This window comes from Sceloporus occidentalis, unplaced genomic scaffold, assembly GCF_023333645.1.
Source record: "Sceloporus occidentalis isolate IW3139 unplaced genomic scaffold, rSceOcc1.0.p SCAF_6, whole genome shotgun sequence".
In the NCBI taxonomy this organism is placed as follows: Eukaryota; Metazoa; Chordata; class Lepidosauria; order Squamata; family Phrynosomatidae; genus Sceloporus; species Sceloporus occidentalis.
This window is the reverse complement of record NW_028316986.1, coordinates 108678754-108699911: the sequence shown is the minus strand read 5'-3', so window position 1 is coordinate 108699911 and position 21158 is coordinate 108678754. Positions and strand designations below refer to the sequence as shown.

At 38.8% G+C, this 21158-nt stretch overlaps 1 protein-coding gene across 4 annotated transcripts in view; it reads right to left on the bottom strand.

Annotated features, from left to right (window-relative positions):
* Window positions 1–9942: 9942 nt before the first annotated feature.
* Window positions 9943–21158, bottom strand: part of HACE1 (HECT domain and ankyrin repeat containing E3 ubiquitin protein ligase 1) — a 62973-nt gene continuing 51757 nt past the window's right edge. For 2 of the 4 annotated variants that reach the window (XM_089530674.1, XM_089530678.1), the window contains 2 exons: window positions 12879–12992; window positions 11965–12337 (listed from right to left, as the gene is read on the bottom strand). In XM_089530674.1, the coding sequence (XP_089386800.1) occupies window positions 12235–12337; window positions 12879–12992 (217 nt within the window). In that variant the 3' untranslated portion in view covers window positions 11965–12234. Of the gene's footprint in view, window positions 11920–11964; window positions 12338–12878; window positions 12993–15447; window positions 15564–21158 lie in introns of those variants that run through there. The other 2 variants (XR_016281766.1, XR_016281767.1) reach the window with 2 other exon arrangements.

The window sequence follows — 21158 nt, the reverse complement described above, 5'->3', positions numbered from 1 at the left end:
ACTTATTACTATATTCAGAATATGCTTTTCCTCTCCTTGAAAGAAGTAAACTTAACCCATGCTTCAGCAGATAGTTTCTTCTCTCTTTTTCAGAGACTAAGGGCCTATATAGATTGGCACTTTGTGCTGACTTGTAGGTGGAGTAAAGGTGCAACATCCTCATGCTGAATGCTCTAACTCTGCCCCCATGGCGTGCCGATCAACATACCATGCGCTATCATGATGCACCTCCAGCACCCATCATATGGATGCAGCGCCGAAGGGGCGTCATAAAGCCAAGCTGCCACAGCTATGACACCCCCTGGAGGGCACAAAAAGGAGCTGCTTTTTGTGGCTCCTTTTTGCACTTTCCAGAGGCCGGGTTGGGGCTGCAGCATGAGGTTGCCATGGGCCCAATCTGGCCAATAAAGGGGTGGCTGCATGCCGCCCCTTAGAGGCAGTCTGGAGAGCCCCTAAGTTGAATTTTTAATGCTTAAATTAATTTGGTGCAAGTATAGTCGGGCCTCAAAGTAGTTAGTATAACAGTTACATTTAAATGTAACTCTACTAATAAAAACAGGTACTTTTTTCTTTCATTAAAAAAAATCTGTCTATACAAGTCACTGGCCCGTGGTATAAAACAGTCTCTTCCTGTCCAACTCATGACCACTGCAACACCCATAACCAAGTATGAGGCAGCAATACATACCAGCACTTGAACCATGTAATATCGATCCTCTTCCACTGAATGAGACTCTCCCCCCCCCCCCATGATTATTAACAAATAGTTAACATTACGAAAGTTATCCCTAAAGTGAAGTCAAAGGCTTTCACAGACAGCATCCGTATTTTTTGTGGGTTTTTTGGGCTATGTGGCAATCTTCTAGAAAAATTTATTCCTGATGTTTTCTTGGCATCTGTGGCTGGCATCTTCAGAGAATGCTAGCATGGAAGTGATTGGGGTATATATGTATACTGTGTGACCCCAAGTTGGGAGGAGTGATTTACATGTTAATCTGTGTATTGTTCTGTTGTTGATGGCAAGGCCTCGGGGTGGGAGGATATGCAAGAAGGATTTGTGTCTGTTTAATTAGTGATCCATTGTCTGCTGGGAAAAACTCTGACCCTGGGTGGTTTTCATTTTTGCATTTTGCTGGGTCTTAATTTTGGTGTTTTTTCAGGACTGGTAGCCAAACTTTGTTTACTTTAAGGGTTTCTTCTTTCCTGTTGAAGTTGTCCAGGTGTTTGTGGATTTCAATAGCTCTCCTGTGCATGCTGACCTGATAGTTGTTGGCATAGTCCAGAATTTCAGTGTTTTCAAACAGCATTTTAGGCCCAGGATGGTTTATAACATGTTCTGCTTCTGCTGATTTTTCTGGCTGGCCCAGTCTGCAGTGTCTCTCATGTTCCTTGATTCTTGTTTGCACACTGCGTTTGGTGGTCCCTGTGTAGACTTGTCCACAGCTGCATGGTATGCGGTAAACTCCTGCGGCTGTGAGAGGGTCTCTCTGGTCCTTTCCTGAGTGAAGCATTTGCTGGATTTTCTTGGTTGGTTTATAGATTGTCCGGAGGTTGTGTTTCCTCACCAGTTTTCCTATTGTGTCTGTGACTCCTTTGATGTATGGTAAAAATACCTTTCCTTAGGGTGGTTGTTTGTCTTCACTCCTCTGTGTTTTTCTGGGTCTGGCAGCCCTTCTGATATCTGAAATGAAGTAACCATTAGCATGTAGAGCCCAGTCCAGGTGCTACAATTCATCTTCCAGGAACCGGGGTCACAGATTTTTTCCCCAGTCTACCAATGTTTTTATTATGCTTCTTTTTTGTCCTGGAGTTCTTATGTAGGTATCTGTCCATATGTGTAGGTTTTCTGTATACTGTGTGGCCCAAACGCTGGTTTCATTTGTGGATGACCAGGACATCCCAAAACGGCAATGTTCCTTTCTTTTCCTTTTCCATCGTGAATTGGATGTTCGGATGGATGATGTTCAGATGGTTCAGAAACACAGTCAGATCTTCTCTGTGGCTCTTGATGGTGAAAGTGTCACCCGCATATCAGAACCATGTTGTGGGCTTTTGGGGGGCTCTTTCCAGGGCTTGCTTTACAAAGCGTTCAATGTAAAAGTTAGCTATCACAGGGCTCAGAGGGCTTCCCATGGCTACCCCATCTGTTCATAGAAGCCATTGTCCCACTGGAGGTAGCTGGTGGTGAGGCAATGTTCGAACAGGGCTGTGATGTTATCCCTAAAGTTACCATGATAATATGATTATGTTTTGGGGGAACTAATGACAATGCTATTTGTAAGTGAGGCTGCCTTTGTAAACCATTCAGAAACTTAGCAGGCCCAAAACAACGCAAACAGACTGTTGACTGGGGCCAGTTAGGGAGCATATAACTCCCTTGCTGAAACAGCTGGCTACTAGTTCATTTCAACAAAATTCAAGTGTTGGGTTTAATAGTTTTTTGTGGGTTTTTGGGGCTATGTGGCCATGTTCGAGAAGAGTTTCTTCCTGACATTTCGCCAGCATCTGTGGCTGGCATCTTCAGAGAATGCTTGGCAGAAAAGGAGTTGGGTATATATACTGTGTGACCTGGAAATGCAGGAGTGATTTGCATGTGTATTGTTCTGTTGCTAATGGCAGGCCTCAGGGTAGGAGGGTATGCAAAAGAGGGTGCGTGTTTGCTTGATTAGTGCTCATTGTCTGCTGGGAATTCCCTGACTCTGGGAGATTTCTATTTGTATTTGTTGAGTTTTCTTCGACTTCACATGTTGGGTTTAACCTATAAAGCCCTATACAGCCTAGACCCAGACTATCTCCCATATGAACCTATCCAAATCTTATGATCTGTGGAAGATGGCTTTGACTCCATCCCAAAATCTTCCCAGGTTCATATGGTGAGGACACAGGAGAGTGGCTGCTCCCATCCACTGGAATTTGCTTCCACAAAGGCATAGCCTGGTTCTGTCCTCTTCTCACCAGAAAAGACCAGACATTTAAACAGACATTTGATGATGAATTGGTTGCAGTGAGTCTTTTTTATGAGATATGTGCCCTGTGTTTTGCCTCTAGTATGTTAATTGAGTGATTTTATACTTTTGAAAATTAAGAACATTTTAATATGATACCTTGTTTAATTGTGCTTTAACTTTTTATCACCAGGTTTGTTTTATTTTATCCTTATTGTAAACCCCTCGGGCCCCATGTCAGAAGAAAGGCAGCATGTAAATAAAATAGTGACTAGTTACTTCCAGGCTCTACACTCCTTCCTTGCTACTCCTCTCCACACTATTTTTACCTTCATTCATTGTGATTCGTTTATCTACTTAATATAATTTTTCTGTTATTGACATTTTAAATACCTGTTCTAATGTGTTCATGCAGTACACAGTACTACTAGTAAACATAAAAAGCAATTATCGTAAGAATCAGTGATATTACATCACAGTAGCCAGTGACTAGAAAGAAATTAAAATATTCCTAATTAGAGCTAAGAGGTTGTATTTGTGCTCGTATTATAGTTTGCACAGTAGTAAGGCATGTCCACAAGTGTTTGGGAGCATACAGAACATGATAATACAGTTTTCAAACCAGATTTCTCCATCTTCTTTTCAGTTAAAGATAATATAAGCTATCCTTCAGCTGTTTTTTAATTGAAAAACATATGATACACTTGTGCAGCTTTGGAAAGAGCTTGAAATTCAAAGTGTTTCAGAATATTTGGTCCAGTTTAGCATGGATTTACCTGCTATCTAACCCAACTATCACTAGATAGTACATAAATATGTGTTTTGTTATCTTTTATTGCACGTTACCATGACAAAAGGGCTTTTCATCAGGGAAGAAGGTGCCAGGAGAGTATCAAAGGGAAGGATTAACATGACAGATATAAGAAAAAGAACAGCTAGGGAACATCTATTCCTCCAAATATTTGACTTGAGTTTCTATCAGCCCCAGCCAGACTGTATAGCAGGTAAGCATGATGGCACCTGTAGTTCAATAACTGAAGGGCTACAGTTCCCAACCCCCATTTCATATATTCAAAACAAAACTCACATAGCTAATTGTCATTTGTACCAGATTGTCACCTGAACTTCCTTTCTTGGCACATTTACCTTCAGACCCAGATGTGATCATTTGATGCAAATATCCCAAATACCTTGGGGTGAAAGCTTTTTGCTAACATTAACAGAAGCAGATGTCTGGCATATATTTCCACCTGGTTAACCTACTGAATGATTCTTCTGGCTCTCAGCTGCAAGCACCATTTTCTTTCTGTGGGTAATTTGCTGCTGCTTATAACTTACATTTTCCCAAATACCTTGAGCGAAAGTCTTCCTGACCTTGTCAGACTCTTGACAGCTCTAAAGAGAGAACATCTCACATTCTCCAGCTCCCTAGTAAGTGTGCAATATCTCCTCTAGAGCTGAAAGCTGGAGAGCTTCTGTCAACCTTTTCAGAACAACATTAAATGCCAACTCATTTGATGCTGGAGTATAACTGACACAGTGTGTCTTACCTTTGGATTAGTACTTGTAGGTGTGGCCGTGTATCACAGGTTTTGATAAAGCCTCATCATTTACTTGCTGTTAGTATGTATGTATTAAAACATTTTATATACAGCACAGCTTGGGAAGTCCTAACAACTCATTTATTACTCTATGTCCTACCAATAAGGTGAATACAGTCTATGAAGTCATTCCCAGCTGTGGCCCTCCAACTGTGAAATGCCTTCCTCCTGGAGGCCTGACTTGCACTAATGCTGGATATATTTAAGTGACAACTAAAAATGTGGCTATTTGCTAAAGCTTTTGGGGTCTGCTTGTTTGCACTTTATTAACCTGTTTTTAGCTTGTTAATTGTTTTAATATGTTTTTAGTCTATGAAAATTCTTTTTATTGTTTTAAATTATTTTACTCTGTCCACGCTGATTTTAGAGAACCAGTGTGGCAAGGGGGGACAAGTCAGGGGTGAAACAGATGACCCTTTTGCAGCAGCTTCCCAGCGGCTTGGGCATGTGACTTACATGCCCCCAAGCCTGCAGGATGTCACTGCGAAGCTACCTGCCCAACCACACAGTGGACAGCTTTGCAGTGCCTCTGGCAGCGCAGTGTTTAAACACCGCACTCCACAGGAGTGCCACAAATATGCCACCATGGCAGAAAAAAATAGCTTTTTCCTGGCTCAAAAAGGAGCAGCTTTCTGCTGCTTCTTTTTGGGCTGGCAAAAAGTCAGATCAGGGCTGCAGGGTGTGGTTGCTGCATCCCTGATCCGGCAATCAAAGGCAGGGCCATCTGTTTCGACCCTCATACTCTCTCAGCCTCATAGACAGATGAGGTCAAATCCCTTCTGAACAAATCTTGCCATGAAACCCCCATGATAGGGTCACCTTAGGGTTGCCATAACTCCAAAATGACTTGAAGGTACACAACAACAACAACAACTATTTTAGTTGTACACTGCTCTAAGATCACATGATATAGGACAGATATAAACAAACAAGAATTAAAACTTGGAAACAAGCTTAGAAAGCTGGAAATTAGAGCATTTAGACTACAAGAGCAGCCACTGAGCAATAATCCTGTGGAACAGGTCACACAGAGAGAGAGAGAGAGACTGGTCCAATGCCAGCTAGTAAATTTCACTGCCACATGGGAACTTAATCCTGGATTTCCCAGACCCCAGTCAAGGTTTCCCCGCTACTCCATACTCAAAATGTCTGAGTACAGTATTCCAAACATCACTTGAAAGTTGTTTCAAGAGGCTTCCACTGGTCAATTTAGATTTGCCATGGCTTATAACATGCAGCATTACAAAAGAAGAAAAAACTCACCCTAATGCTTTCTTGTTTAAGGCTGGATTAAGCAAAAATGGATTGTTTAGTTTGCTTTTAATAAGATGTAATCAATCTAAACTAGGATATAAAGATTTCTTTAATCCCAAATTGTTTTACCAGGAGTTTAAGACATAAGTTATATGCAGTGCTTTTTGGTTCTCACAAGTCTTTGATGCGGCAAGGGCTTACAATGAACAGATGGTAGAAAAGAAGCAATTTTCATTGATTTTTCCCATTCCTCACAGAGTCCACTACACCACCTGAAATCTGCTTCAGAGGCTGAAGAACCTTTTGGAACAGCATGAAAATTGGCATGGAAACTATGGTTATTTTCTGGCAGATCAAAGAATTTTCCACAAGTGGAAGGATAACATTGATTATGACCCATTGTTAGTCGTATTCAACTATTGGGGTGGGAGAATAACACCAAAAATCAGTGTTCTTCTAAAGTTATTAATATGCAGTTTCTAAAAAGTGGCACAGAGGCATTTATAGAATTTATATATGCAGAAACATGGTCATTACACAAATATATATTAGTAGATAGTACTGTGCAATCAGTTTTATCTCCAACTCCCATACAATTCAGTATGGTAGTTTATATACAAAACAATTCTAGAGTTCTTTTTCCTCACTCTGAAGTGCTTAAAATTCAACTAGACAGTAGCAATTTTCTTTTAATCTAAGCAAACTGATGTGTCAAAGGCAATCAGTATAGTGAAGCGATCTCTAGAGAATCCTAATAATCCTGATGAATAGCTGTGCTTTCTAGAAAACTCAGCCATTGAACCTTTGGCACCAGGTGTCACAAGCACTTTAAACTGAGATTGTTGGAGCAGCACCAGTCTCATGCCCACTATCAGCAGTCTTCCATGTAACAAAAGAAGGGTGCCACACAGTTCTCTACCATGTGGATTTCAGGTGAGGTTTTGAGTAGTCTAGTTGGAGATTTCTTGGTAAACCGAAGCTACAGAGGCTTAGGGTCTAGTCTCACATTCAGTGCTGCATATGTGTGAGCTGTTTCACCAAGCTTTCCCCCCCTCAGACAACTCATATTGCCAGATGGCCCTACCTCATATGGGAGGGACATCTTTCTCCAGCTAGCCTCACATATCTTAAAGACTGAATTATGGTGATATGGGAATGAAACCATGTGTAGCCTTTTCTCACATGGGTCAGGAGTGTCAAGATGTGAATGGAAGGAACTGTGCTGCAACAGCATATGTGCTCTGCACAGGTCCTCTTATAATATAATATAATATAATATAATATAATATAACGTAATATAATATAATTTATTTCTTACCTGCCTCTCCCCATGGATCAAGGCAGAGGACAACAACAATTAGTAGCAGGGGCAACACATCAGACATCAGTTACAACATATTGGTTAAAACACACATCAATTTAAAAGGACAAATAAGATGTGCTCATATGAAAATAATCCACATATAAAATTCATCATTACTCTTAACTTAGTGGAATATGTTGTACAATTAGGAGAAAAGACGTTCTGATACAAAATACTTCTTCCAAAAGCTGTGCAGTTAACTTACCAGTAACTGAGATGAAACTGGAGTTGAAATGACATAGCATCCAGGCACTCTAGCCTATGGACCATACTAAATAGTTTCTTACCTTTCTTATGCATTTGTAACTAAACTGTGGACCAACAGTTAGTACGGGGATGTTTAAGAGAGAAACACCCTCCAACACATTTTATTAAACAAGAATTATTGCTATTTCTAAGCCTTTGGTTCTGGTGTAGAACACAGACCATGAATCTTCACTGGATTTTATTGCCTCTGAAATGTTAGCTACAGTCGGCACACCAGATCCATCGATTCTGCATCCACTAATTCAACTATCCATGGCTTGAAAATATCCCCCCTCCCAAAAAATTCCAAAAAGCAAAATTGACTTTGTCATTTTATGTAAGGGACATTTTATTATACCATTGTATATAACTGGATTTGAGCATTCACAGATTTGGATATCCAAGTGGGGTCCTGGAACCAAACACCAGGGGATAACACTGTACAGTACAATGTTTTCAGTTCTTTAAAAAACATCCTGATAAAGATAAAGATAATAAAATTAGATAAGATTTTGTTGGACAAGGGGAACAAACACCTGTCACAATATTACAAGATTTTGAAAGCAAGACAATTGGAGGATGAACTAGTGAAACATTCAATGATTAGATGGTCCCAAGATTTAGAGAAGGTTATAGAACAAGAGTACTGGGAAAAATCATGGAGAGACACGAAAAGATTTACTGTATGCCAAAATTACAAAGAAAATTACACTAAAATGCTCCATAGATGGTATATGACACCTGTTAAGATTAATCAAATTTATAAGACTTCAAACAATCTTTGCTGGAAGTGTGAGAAAAAGGAAGGTTCTTTTCTTCATCTATGGTGGGACTGTGAGATGGCTAGAACTTTTTGGAAGAGTATACATAGATTAATGACTAATATCCTTCAGGTGGAAATACCTCTAGATCCTCGTATTTTTTTGTTAAATATGATTTGTATTATGGAGGAACCTAATGTAAGAAAGAAGTCTTCCTTAATATTGTATATGATTACTGTAGGTCGAATTTTATACGCACAATATTGGAAAAAGAAGGAGATTCCCTGTGAAATGGAATGGTTAAGTAAGCTATGGGAAGCTAAAGAAATGGATGTACTAACAGAGAGTCTGAAAAATAAGGATGTGAAGAAGATAACTGTAAGATGGGAATGTCTGGAATTGTACTGTGGCTTAAAGTTATGATAAACAGATGGCTCTTAGGAAATAATAGTATACTTAGAGAAAATGATCTGTATGCTTTTTTTTTCTTTTTTTAGTTTTGCCTTTTCCTCTATATGATATATAGGTAAGATATCAAAGGCTATGGTCTCTCTTGGGTTGGGATTTAGTGGAATTCGATATAACATCATTTAGTTAATTACCGGAGAATGTGTCGGAAGTGCATGTAGCTTTTTATATGATATGAGGAGATAAGCATATTTTTGTTTTGTTATTTGTCTATATTATTTATGTTAATGTTGTGTATTGTCAGCGATGTTTTTATATTAATATGTGTATGTCTGCTTTATAATAAATAAATTAAAAAAAATAAAAGTTACTATTCATGATTTATAGTCTGATGAGATATTTCCTTCATTTCTTAGGTCATACAGATAACAAATAATCTTAGACATTTTTTAAAAACTCACCTGAATTAACTGGGGGCTCGGGTATTTGCTGTATAGACAGAGCACCATCAATAAAATAAACTGTTGTATGTACATATGACTTGTGCTTCTCCAGCAATCCTCTTGAAAAGGAGCTCCCTGGAATTTTCCAGAGTCATGCCCAGCCTGGAGGATGGCTTGGAGGACTCAGAGGATGAGCTAGAGCCCCTGGGACCTGAACCTGTAATGGAGCCAGAGCCCCTGGGGCTTGAACCTGTAATGGAGGAGCCAGAGGCTGGCCCTAGTTCTGCTGGAGCAGAGTCTATGGCCCCTCCAGAGATTCAGCAGTCAAGTTTGCCTGGTGCCGAGGCTGTGGACATGGAGGAGGATCTGGGCAGTGTGCCTACCTTCAATGAGCGTCGAGCAGAAAGAGAGGGCCTTCGAAGATCTCAGAGGCTTTATCAGAAGCGTCTTCGTAATCAGACACAGCTGAAGGCCGGCTCCTTGCCTTCTGAAGCACCTGGAGCATGTGTGGTTCTTTGCCAGTGGATATCTGACTCTTTTAGAGGAAAGACTCTGTCTCTGGCTCCTTTGGCTTCTTGTCTTGACTACCCGGAAACCTTGACCTTGGACTGCTTTATCGACCTGCCTATCTGTTGCCCTGAACCTCGGACCGTCTGACAATTCTCTTGGTAATCCCTTTTGGTAGAACTACTGTGAATCTCCAGGACTGTGTAGCTTACACTGACTTTGCTGTGCTGGGAGGGGGTTTGTTTGTTTGAGAACTAGCTGCCTTATCAGCCCTTTGGCTGCTTTCCCGGACACAGAGAGAAGTATTACCTCCCATCCCCTACTGGAGAAATAGATGTACAACTTCTTGGCACTAACAAAAGTAGTAGTAAAATCTTGTAACAAAAACATTTCACAAGTCAAAAGTCACTGTTATATCAATTTTATTTCTGGATCAAATCATCTCTGGAGGACTTTCTGAATGACTCCCATGTTGCAAACCATTCTGGGGCATCATCTAGAATGTACGCTGATCCTTCAGAAAAGGTTGTTGATACTGAGCTTCTCTTATGAGATAGGTCAGATAAGAATTCTCCTTGCCTGATTAACAATGTTGACAGGTAGCAACTACTTGCCCCTGATAATGCATACAACTTAGGAAATTGAAGCAATATACCAGATATTATTGTTGTTGCCAATCATATTTTGTTTCTAATCAAAACCAGAAGCAGTTTCATGTTCTGCTCTTCGACCTGAACAGTATGGTTTCCCAGGTTGTCTGTGCTTAGCAATAACATGCAAAATACCAAGCATGGCTGCCTCATATTCTTCCTATGTGGAGTTTATTGTGGAAGTATCACAGAATTTCCCATAGTAGTTGCCAAATCTAGGCCAGTGCTCAAAGAAAGGTAGCCAAAAGCTCTTGATCTACTGGCCATTGCTATATGAGCAATACAATATATGATTCAATACAGGGAGAGGTGGGATATAAATAAATAATAATAATTATTATTAAAATATTATTATGAGCAACTTTGGATAAATCGTGTGGTGTTATTGTGATGTCCAAACACAGCCATTGACTATGCTGCTACAGACATCAAAACAAGCAAGCAGTAAGCCCCGGGTTGGGGGTGTCATCTGAGCGTGGTGTTTAGATGCTGCATACTGTGATGCCACCCCCATGCCTCCAGGAAGCCGCACGGCTGACCACACATGCAGCGGCTTCACAGCATTTCAACAGTGCAGCGCAGTGTTCACATGGGCTGAAATGCCAAAAAGTTGCACTGGTGGCAGCAGCAAGGGTGCCCTTTTTCCACCCCAAAAAGCAGCAATACACTGATTGGGCATTTAATTTGAGCCATTCACCACAACTGTAAGAAGTCTTTTCTAGTCTCCACTGGTATATACTGGTATCACAGTTTATAGAAAAATAAGAAATTCATCGTGAAAGGTATATATGATGAATTGTTTTAGCTTCTAGCACCAGGGTTTTTGATGGACAGTAATTCCCAAGGAAAATAATTCCTGAAAAATCCATTTTAGCATTTGATCCTGGGCTTAATATATTTCCCAATTAAAGCCTATCACACCTTTCATAGTTAAATAAGCATCATGTATCTTCATAAAGCATTAGAACCAACATAAAAACTACCACCAAACATATCTGGTCAACAGTTAAATTACAATAAAATATATAATTTTAACACATACTTTTCATACAGCTCAGGCATGACAAAGTATATATCCCAAATAAAAGGATTTATTCCTCTAAAATATATACAAACTTTGAAGGACTGTGAAGTCACAAACACTTCAGTGGTGTTTGAACAGATCACACATATGAAATGTATAATACAAATTATCTTATTTTTCCCCAGTATTCAACTAAGGAATAAACTTTTTAAAATGTTTAGGCAGATATTAAAATACTATAAAGCTTTTAAAAAACTCTTTTGTCATTTTTCTGTTGAAGTTAAATGGGAAAAATACATCACATCTGGCATTTTGTATACTTATTTCAAACTTTATACAATGGCCTGGAGAGAAAAATAAATAAACAAACCACACTTATTGCATGCAATAAGATACATGGCTGCAACCTCACATCAATTCCCAACTTGCCTCATTTCTTCAATGGAAATGACTGGATTAATTTACAGTGGTTAATTAATAGTCTGTTTAATTGTGTCTATAGGCAAGGCCATAGGACAAGCAGTTCACATACATATAAATCAAACAAACTAGCAACTCAGAGGCAGCATTCAAAGTTCCTTGTGGTCATGTCCTGAAAAACCTTGACCCATCATATGATCCAGTGTGCTGGACTGGAGTCTTCATTAGCAGTAAATGGTCTTTGAGTGGAAAGGCAAGTGGAGTGGAATTAGAGTCATATTTCAAAGTAGGGGACCTCTAATAAGAGGGAGACAGATGTATGCAATTTTTAATACAGGACTATCATTTTAAAGCAATGTACTTTTAATTCATACCATGAAACAGGAACAATGTACTTTTAATTCGTACCAAGGAACAATGTCTCAAACTCAGGATGACATATGAGAAGAAGAAATGGTTGTGTCCTTTGCAACTTGTGGAAATGAACTCTACCTGTGGATTGCAAAATCAAGACTGTTTTCCAGTCATCAGCACCCTTCTATTGACAGGTTACTAAATTACTTATGCTGCTCTGAATTGCCCATCAGTAACCAGAGGCATCATCTGTCTTCATTATGCCATTGTATAACCATAGCTGCCACAGTGTAATGCCACAAGAAGCCTGTCCTTAAGGGTCTCTTTGTTTGGATACTCAGGGAGCTTCAGCATGTTGATGCTAAAATTGGGAAAAATGGAAACCTGTTAAAAGATACTGTATATATATAAAACATCTGGGTATAAACATTTGTTTTATTTAAGATAATTAATGTGATGCCACACTCTTAAATCTGCATTCATAGCCAAAACTCTTTGAAATGAAATACACAGGGAGAGAACACTGCTGCATTGCAGTCCCCTTTAGTATTCAGATGTTCTCTAGAAAAATAGGTTCCTTTTGGCTTCAAGTAAAAAGCAATATAGTAATTTAACATGAAGTGTCCTTTAGTGATGCTACATTGCCTTCCATAAGAATTAGAACACAGTGCTTAGAATTTCTTTTTTCAACACCATGGAAGAAATAATTGGAACACGTATAGTTTGTGACTACAGCAGCCTGTTCTACACTGGTTAATTATACTGGCCAAGGGAATTTCCTTGATGAGGTTATGCAAATGCATGCCTCTCCTCTAAAGGACTTCTCCTTCCTTCCTCCCTCCCCTAAGAAAAACAATAAAATGTTATGTTCTTATGCATGCAACAGAAGCTATTTAACCTACCATGTGCTTGATGTAGGCAGAAGGTTCGGTGTATATGGCACAGCAGCAATTGTAAAATTTTGCAATCCACTACCACCCATTATATGGGCAAAGCCACCATGTGGTACCCTGGAACTGGAAACATTTACAGATAAGATTAGGGAGATTGCAAATATCTTTAAGGCAATTATTCACATACATGATCACTTCTACTGATACATAGATATTTCATCAGGAAGTACTGATCTCTTTTGTTAAAAATTATGCTGAAAGAGTGAAAACATTGTGCCACAATACAAAGCTGTGAAGAGAATGAATGAATGATAATACAGGGCGTCCGCGCCATATGTAGGAGTGTCTTATGCGTTTTCCAGAATACACTGGAAGCCACAGCGGAAAAACTAATGGCGCACCACATCCACAAGTGCCATTGTCTTTAATGGGGCTCAAGCATACACGGAATTTCACTTATGGGGGGTGGGTCTGGAACAGATCCCCCGCATAAGGGAAAGGACCACTGTATGTAAGTTACATATGACCTAGACAGGTGCTTCAATCCTAGACAGGTGCTTCAATCCCTATCATCTTCACTAAGATTTCTTTTTATGCAAGATTCATATTAACTAATATGAAATTTTTCCATGTGGAGACAATTAAGGAATTTAATTTTATATGAAACAGAAAAGAAAAATGCAGAACCAAAATCTCATACCAGTTCTCCTCCTACATATCTCTGCAAGAAAACAAACAAACAAAAAGCTGAATGGTAAGATCAAAGCTAGGTATGGTGATGAATTGTGTTGCAAGCAACTTCATCTCCTCCATTGATGTGTAGCTACAGAATCATGCAATGTAATGTTACAATCAATAAAAACAAAACAGAAGAGTCTTACAACCCCTGTTTTTGCTGCCAGAGTCTGTCTTGCTACCCTTTTGGTAATTACTATGGATAAAATTACAGAGGTGTTTTCCCAGCCTCTTCTCCATTACAGACTATTTTCAGAACCAGAGTAGAGGTGTGTAGGAACAAACAACATGATAAGGTCATGTCATACTTCTCCATAACAAATTGTTCCAGCAGAGAGAAGAGAGAATGTAGCAAGATTGCTACTTTTGTTGGCAACCCTGCACATTCCTCATCACATACAGGTCAAACTGAAACCATTTCCCCACTATACAAATGGTATTTGGCAGCCTATCAGGTTACATAAATGTCAGAAAATCACAAACAGGAAATTACTACTACGTAAAGAAGTGCCTCTACTTTTACACAGAGCTAAAGTTCTCATTTTAGCTTCTAGTAAAACTGTTAAAATGAGTGCAACGAACAACTATTGGCTACAAAAAAACCCAAAAAAGAATAACGTGTTGCATTTGAACACCACACAGGTGAAGCAATAAATAGCAATCCATACCCAATACAGATGTTTGTTGTTTTCATATTCACTCATTCATTGTCAAATGTTTATATACAGATTTTCATTTTAAAAGAAATCCCAAAATAGTTCAAAATAAAAGTACGTACAGTGGGCCCTTGGAATCATCTGGGATTTGGTTTCAGGACTTCCCGTGGCTACCAAAATCTGTGGCTGCTCAAGTCTCATTATATACAAAGGTGTAATAAAATGGCATATATAAAATGGCAAAATCAAGGTTTGGATTTTGGATACAGAATCTGTAGATATGGACAGTCAAGTGTATATGTGCACGTTTGAAGGCCTACTAAACAGCCTGGCTGCACTAGTTGCATCTACCCAGAAGGTCTCTCATCAGGATTCAATCTCAGTTGATTACAGCTGACCCTCCAAATTTGCTGCTTTGACTTTTGTGGATTTGATTATTTGTTGATTTCATTAATATGTTCTCTGTAGGAACCTCTTGGTTCTCCAGCACAATTCTGCTGGAAGTTGACCATAGAGTTGTGCTGGAACCCTAGAGATTAATTGAAAAAACACTTCTCTAGCATGTGTAGGTCCTCCAGCCATATAGTTGCACAGGAGGACATAGAGATTCCTAGAGAGGTGTTCTCTCAGGTAAAAACACAGGGTTTATTTGAGATTTTTCCACTTTCACAGGGGTCCTGAATCCTTAACCCCAGCGAATACCACTGTAATCCAAATCCAGACCACCATAGATTCAGGTTAGCTGGGCACCAGCCCAGCTACTGTAACTTTAAAATAGGTCAAGTTGAATATAGCTGAAGCAGGTATTTGGCTAGCCACATCACATCCTGTGGCTACATCAACTGAAACTTATCCCACAAAGTCAGGTAGCATAGCACATGTTACTTCTGGACTTACCACAATTTTGGTTTCAAAGTCACTGAGTCCATGTGTGGCTTTGTCCTCAAAATGCCTAGCAAATGCATTGTAACTGATCTCCGAGCATACCAGTATATTATTTCTTGAGGTAGATAACAGTAAGCAAGTTGGCACAAGAGCTTTGCTGGTTGGATAACTGAGGATGCAACCTAGGCAGCACAGTACACTTAATGCTCTGCCGTCACAGCAACACGATAAAGCATAGTTATGTGCTCTCACACATCTCCACCACAAATTCTATTCCAAAAGTGCTGTAACAGATATCTCACCTGTCTCATTACCCAGAGTTATGCAGTGAACTGCAGAGCCACTTGGATCCCACAGTGCCTGAAAGGGTACTCAGGGTCAATCATGGTGACAGCCTGCCCTACTTCACGATTTGATACTGAAACCAGGGACACAACAAAATTGTCAGCTCTAGCCACTCAAAACTCCCCAGAGCCTAATGGAATCCCATAGATTTCATGAATCTCCCAGGTCTGTTTTGAAATCTCCCCTACCAGAATAAGCTACAATGGTTGGCTTATTACCAGTTGAGAGAAAGAGTAAAGGAAGATCTGAATATCTGGCAATACAAAGAGGTAAAATCTGAATTTGAAAAATTATTAGACATGGATGATCAACTGATTAGCAAACTGTATGAACTATTACTACTTAAATCCGAAATGAATGAGGAATGAATTAAGGTATTTATGATTCGTTGGCAGAAAAATCTAGAATACAATATACAGTTTAACCAATTGCAGAGTACAGTGGGCTCTTGGTATCCACTGGGATTTGGTTCAAGGATACCAAAATCTGTGGATGTTCAAGTCCTATATATATACAATGGATAGTAAAATGGTGACCCTTATATAAAATGGCAAAATCAAGGTTTCCTATTTTGAATTTATATATATTTTGAATATTTTCGAGTCATGGCTGCTTGAATCTGTGGATAAAAGATCTGTGGATACAGAGGGCCAGCTGTATTTGGACCAAAACTTCAAAATTTAACTGCTCATATAATCTTAAAGAAAATCTGTACAAAATGATATACAAATGTTATATCACCCCAGACAAAGTGGTTAAAATGAATAAAGTGCTAAGCAACATTTGTTGGAAGTGTAGAAAACAAACAGGATCCTTGTTTCATGTATGGTGAGGCTGCAAAAAAAAAAAAAAAAGCCAAGAAATATTGGTTTCAAATTAATAAATGGATCCATAAGATGGGACTGAAGATAAACCGGGGTCAAGAACTATGTTCACCGAATATGATTAATACGGCGAATGAAACAGAAAGCATTGTAATTTAATTAAATATATGGTCACAGAAGCCAAGGGAATATATGTAAGATACTGGAAAAGAAAATACCAAACTCTATGGGATGGGTGGACAAAATAATGGAAATAGCAGAAATTAAAAAAATAACTAATTTGATTAAAAACAATTAATTGAAGGGTTTCTTGGAAACATGGGGTCCGTTTATGGATTACATAAAATGTCAATAAGGGAATGCAGTAACATTAGAGTTTGAGTTACATGTAGTAAGGAAGTAGGTAAGTAATAGTACTGAGAGAAACTCAATAAAAGTTTGGGATAATTTAGATTTAGTGACTTTGTATTTATTGTTAGGAGTGTACATGATGAGAAATAATAAGAGAGAGTTTGAGAAAGTTAAGGAGTCTTTTTTAAGGGGTGGGAGGTGGTGAGATTAAAGGGGGATGTTAGATTATTTGTTGTCAATGTTGTAATGGTGTTTTATGTATTTATAGATGTAATGGTTTTCTCTCTTTTCCTCTTTATTGGTTTTTTCTTCCCCCCCCCCCCTCTCTAGTTCTTGTTTCCTTTTCCTTTGTTTTATTTTTGTTTTTGTTATATGTATGGTAAGCATTGCTGCTATATGTTAAGGTTATGAAAATTAATAAAATTATTTTAAACATAAAACTCCCCTTCTCCCAGCTGAGGCGAATTACTTCCTTGAAATCAAAATTCACTAGAGGTGATCCAATCATAACAACTGGTTTGTAACACTTCCTAACATTTCTTGCACTGAGGAATGAAACCAAGATTTGAGACTGTGTCCTTCCCTGCACATGGAGCCAGGTAAATTTTGGGACACTCCTACAATCCCTTGCATAGAAGTCATGGCATTCTGAAGCAGACCACTTCAAGTCTGCTCAAGTATAGCATGGATGTTGAAAATCTCCAGTACTATTATGTTGGTGGATCTCCAACACTGAGCCTGAGACCAGATCCGTGATGTGAGAAGGGGAAGCCGCTGGTGAATGATAAACCAACAGCTGCCCCTCTCTGTCTCTCTGTCTCAACATTATTATTATTATTATTATTAACCTTTATTTATAAAGTGCTGTAAATTTACACAGTGCTGTACATGCAATCTTTTTAATTCAGATACATAGCTATTCAAACCTTACCTCAGAGCAAAATAGAGCTTTTATGAGCCACAGCAACTCTCTTGCCCTAAAGCTCAGGTTAATACTGTACAGAGGAAAGCTAAGTCAGTTGAGAAAGCTGGGTCAGAACCTCCCATAGCTCACCCATCTAGACCTAAGCAACAGACACCAGGTCAGCACCTTCATCCTTGGTCAAATCATGGAAGAGTTTCCTTATAAATTGACCTGGCATTAAACATCTGGACCAGAAGGCCCAGTAGCTAAGCAACCAGATATCTGAGAGATGAGAGCAGAATTAGGAAATTACTGGCAATTATTTCTCTGAACTCCTGATACTCTCACCCACCATCCCCCATTATAGCCACAGTCCCTATAATAGTGGCAAGCCCATTAGTCTCTGCACTATGTCATACCCAGACAACATCCTGACCTAACTATGAATTTTGTACCTACTCATAACATTACTATACACAATTTCAACATCTTTAGGAGCATGTTAAGATGTTGTTGCTGTGTGCTTTCAAGTCATTTATGACTTATGGTGACCCTATCATGGGATTTTCTTGGCAAGCTTTTTCGGGGTGGGGTAGGGTGTCATTGCCATCCTCTGAGGCTGAAACTCTATGACTTGCTCAAGGTCACCCAGTGGCTTTACATGGTCCAGCCTGGTCTCCAGAGTCATAGTCCAAGGCTCAAACCAGTACACCATACTGCTGTACCTCCCCATTCAAAATATTACTCCAATATCATATAATCATTACAATCAGACAAGACTGCTGGCAGTCTTACATCAGCCACCTATTACATCAGCCACTCGCCCTATCCCCCAAGTCTCACTGAGGGGATGGTTGGATCTCTGTATACAGAAATATTCCACACATTCTCCCTAGGCCAATTCACTCACATATGTTCATTCACACCAAAGTTTGATAAGAGGATGGACCTTCATTACTCCCTGAAAGAGTGGCCCAGATGGCTATCTTCTCTTCACATGCACAGGGATGACTTTCAAAGTGTAAACAAAAAAACCCTGTTCAGGTTAACATAAATGAAGAAGAAACCGAAGTCATATTGGATTGTTCCTAAAACCCTATATTCTCTCATTTTCTTTAGCACTCTTCCAGCATTCCCTACTATAGTTTATAGAGCTGCTTAAACTATCCATATATGTGAATATACATACATCATTAGGCAAAGATCTGCAACATCTCTAACACATTTCAAATTACACCCAAGCAGCCTCATGTATGCTCTAGTTCTATAAGTCCTCTTTCCTTATTCCCATCAGTTGCACACAGCATGATCAGATTTCTCTTGTGTTTAGTACATGGCTGGCAACTAGCTGGGGGCCTAAGGGAACCAAAACATAAACTACACCATCTGGTCTTACAACAAAATCAGTTTCTTTCCCTTAGCAATAATAAAGGGGGTCTGTAATATTAATTTTATAGCTGAGTAGCCAACTTATGAAATTTGTATATAAATTACAAGGTGTCATAACAGAAACGCAAACCAAGTTCACAATAAATAATAACCACTGGTTAACCAGACCATATCTTATATCAGTGCTGGTCAGTAATAATATTTTCAGGACTTTTTGTTGGGAAGTATCGGCATGATTTGCTGGCTGGACGTTTCAAATGAATTCCCTGCCCAAACAGCCATAAGGTACCCCAGCAAGGAGATAATGACAATTTTCAAGTCTTGACCTGATCAGTTCTGAGCTTCTAAAAGTTTTTCCTTATTCGGGTGTGGAGAGGACAGCCTCCTACCACCCTCAACAGGAGAAGAAGATAGCCTATACCCAGCCAAGCTTTGAGAAGGCATCCCTCTGTGTGTGAATGAGACAGAAAGAGGTGGTGATCCTAACATAACGGCTTCCCATTTCTCTCTCAAAATTAAAATCAATCAAATCGACAGAAAGAGTTGGTAGACTTTAATAGAAGTGGTGGCTCTGCCCCCATGGCCCTACATGTAATCTCACTTGGCCCTATGGGATGTAGCCCAGGAGAAAATATATTTTTTTAATTTATCTGAATAAATTTCCTACCCATACCCATACAAGAAAATCTCTTTTTAAAAAAGGGCTAGCAGTTGTCTTACAGTAAGAAGACAGAAACTTATGATAAAATTCATACCTTTAAAAACAAAGAAATTTACTAACAAATTTAACTTTGCATCTACTCTACTTCATCCACCATGGAAATGTAAGAAAATATACTGGTACTCTCAGTGTACATGATAATTAAAAACAAGAAAAATACAAAATACACTTAGAGGATGCCTGAGAAATAACACCTATCATCATTATTTGTTTTACTAGATCAATAAAATTAATTTGACAGTCTCTGGCAGAAAAAAGAATATTTGGTTTTCACTCAAGTGGCACTAAACATTTACTCAGGTTTTAGCAGAAATTTATAATCCAGAGTCTAAAAATAAGACAGTCAAACAGCTAATACCATATTTGAACACAATTCCTCATTAAATATACACATACGTGGCTTTTAGAGAGCAATTTAACAGGGTTATGGAAAGTCAGGCTTGACAAATATCAAGCAAAACATTTTATACATAAATGACAATGAGCAAATTGGACTTACAAATAGGATTCAAGCACAATTTTAAATTACATGTAAAAGGAAGAAGGCAAAACCTCTCCACAGACAATTCTAAATCTGCCAGTTCATAGTGGTGGCAGTTTATAACATTCTTAGAATTCTAGTGTACTGTAATTTCATTCATAACTGATAGAAACTCTGTTCTCCATTAAGCCGTATATAAGAAATGACCCCACAGATAACCTTACCCAAAAATAACCAGATGTACCTTTCATATTTAAATGGAAATTATAAGAACACTGTTTTTGATCTCTGAGTTCTTGTCCTTAAAAAGAACTGATAAATAATGCACCTAGGATAGTTTGGTCCTAATTGTCAGAAAGTTATTTCATTTTCAGTAGATGTAATGTCGTACTGTATTGTATTGTATTGTATTATAACTGGTGGTAGCTCTCTTTAAAGCCATTAGAAGTTTCTACAAGGAAAATTAACTGATAATGCTTAATAGATCATAGTCGAGCTGTTGATGGAAGTAGATAAATAAACAACAGTAACACAAAGATGTCACCATCAATTTGACACCTGTAGCAAGCATCTTAACCTCTGACTCCCAATCAGGGCTAGATACCTATGACAGAATTTATCTTTCAATGTCTCAGCAAATCCTGATAGTGAAAATTAATGATTGGTCAAAGGTCTGATTTTGCTAGAGCAAACCTATGACAAAGAAAAGAGACTCTGTTTGTTTTACCTCATAACCTCTATTTCACCTCATAGCCTAGACTTAATCTCAGGCATCATGTAATGGCATGCTCACCTCAAGATCTGTCATGCATAAAAGATGCCAAATTACCTCAATTTTGTTCATTAATTTATATCTGTCAAACCAAAGTGACACCTCTGTTGTTCTAAAACGTACCTAAAGTGGAGCCATAAGGTAAGAAGAGAGAAGAAATCCAGATGTAGAGATGCCACTAATCCTAGATGTCTTAGAAGCTCTAATTAATATTGTAACAACAAAT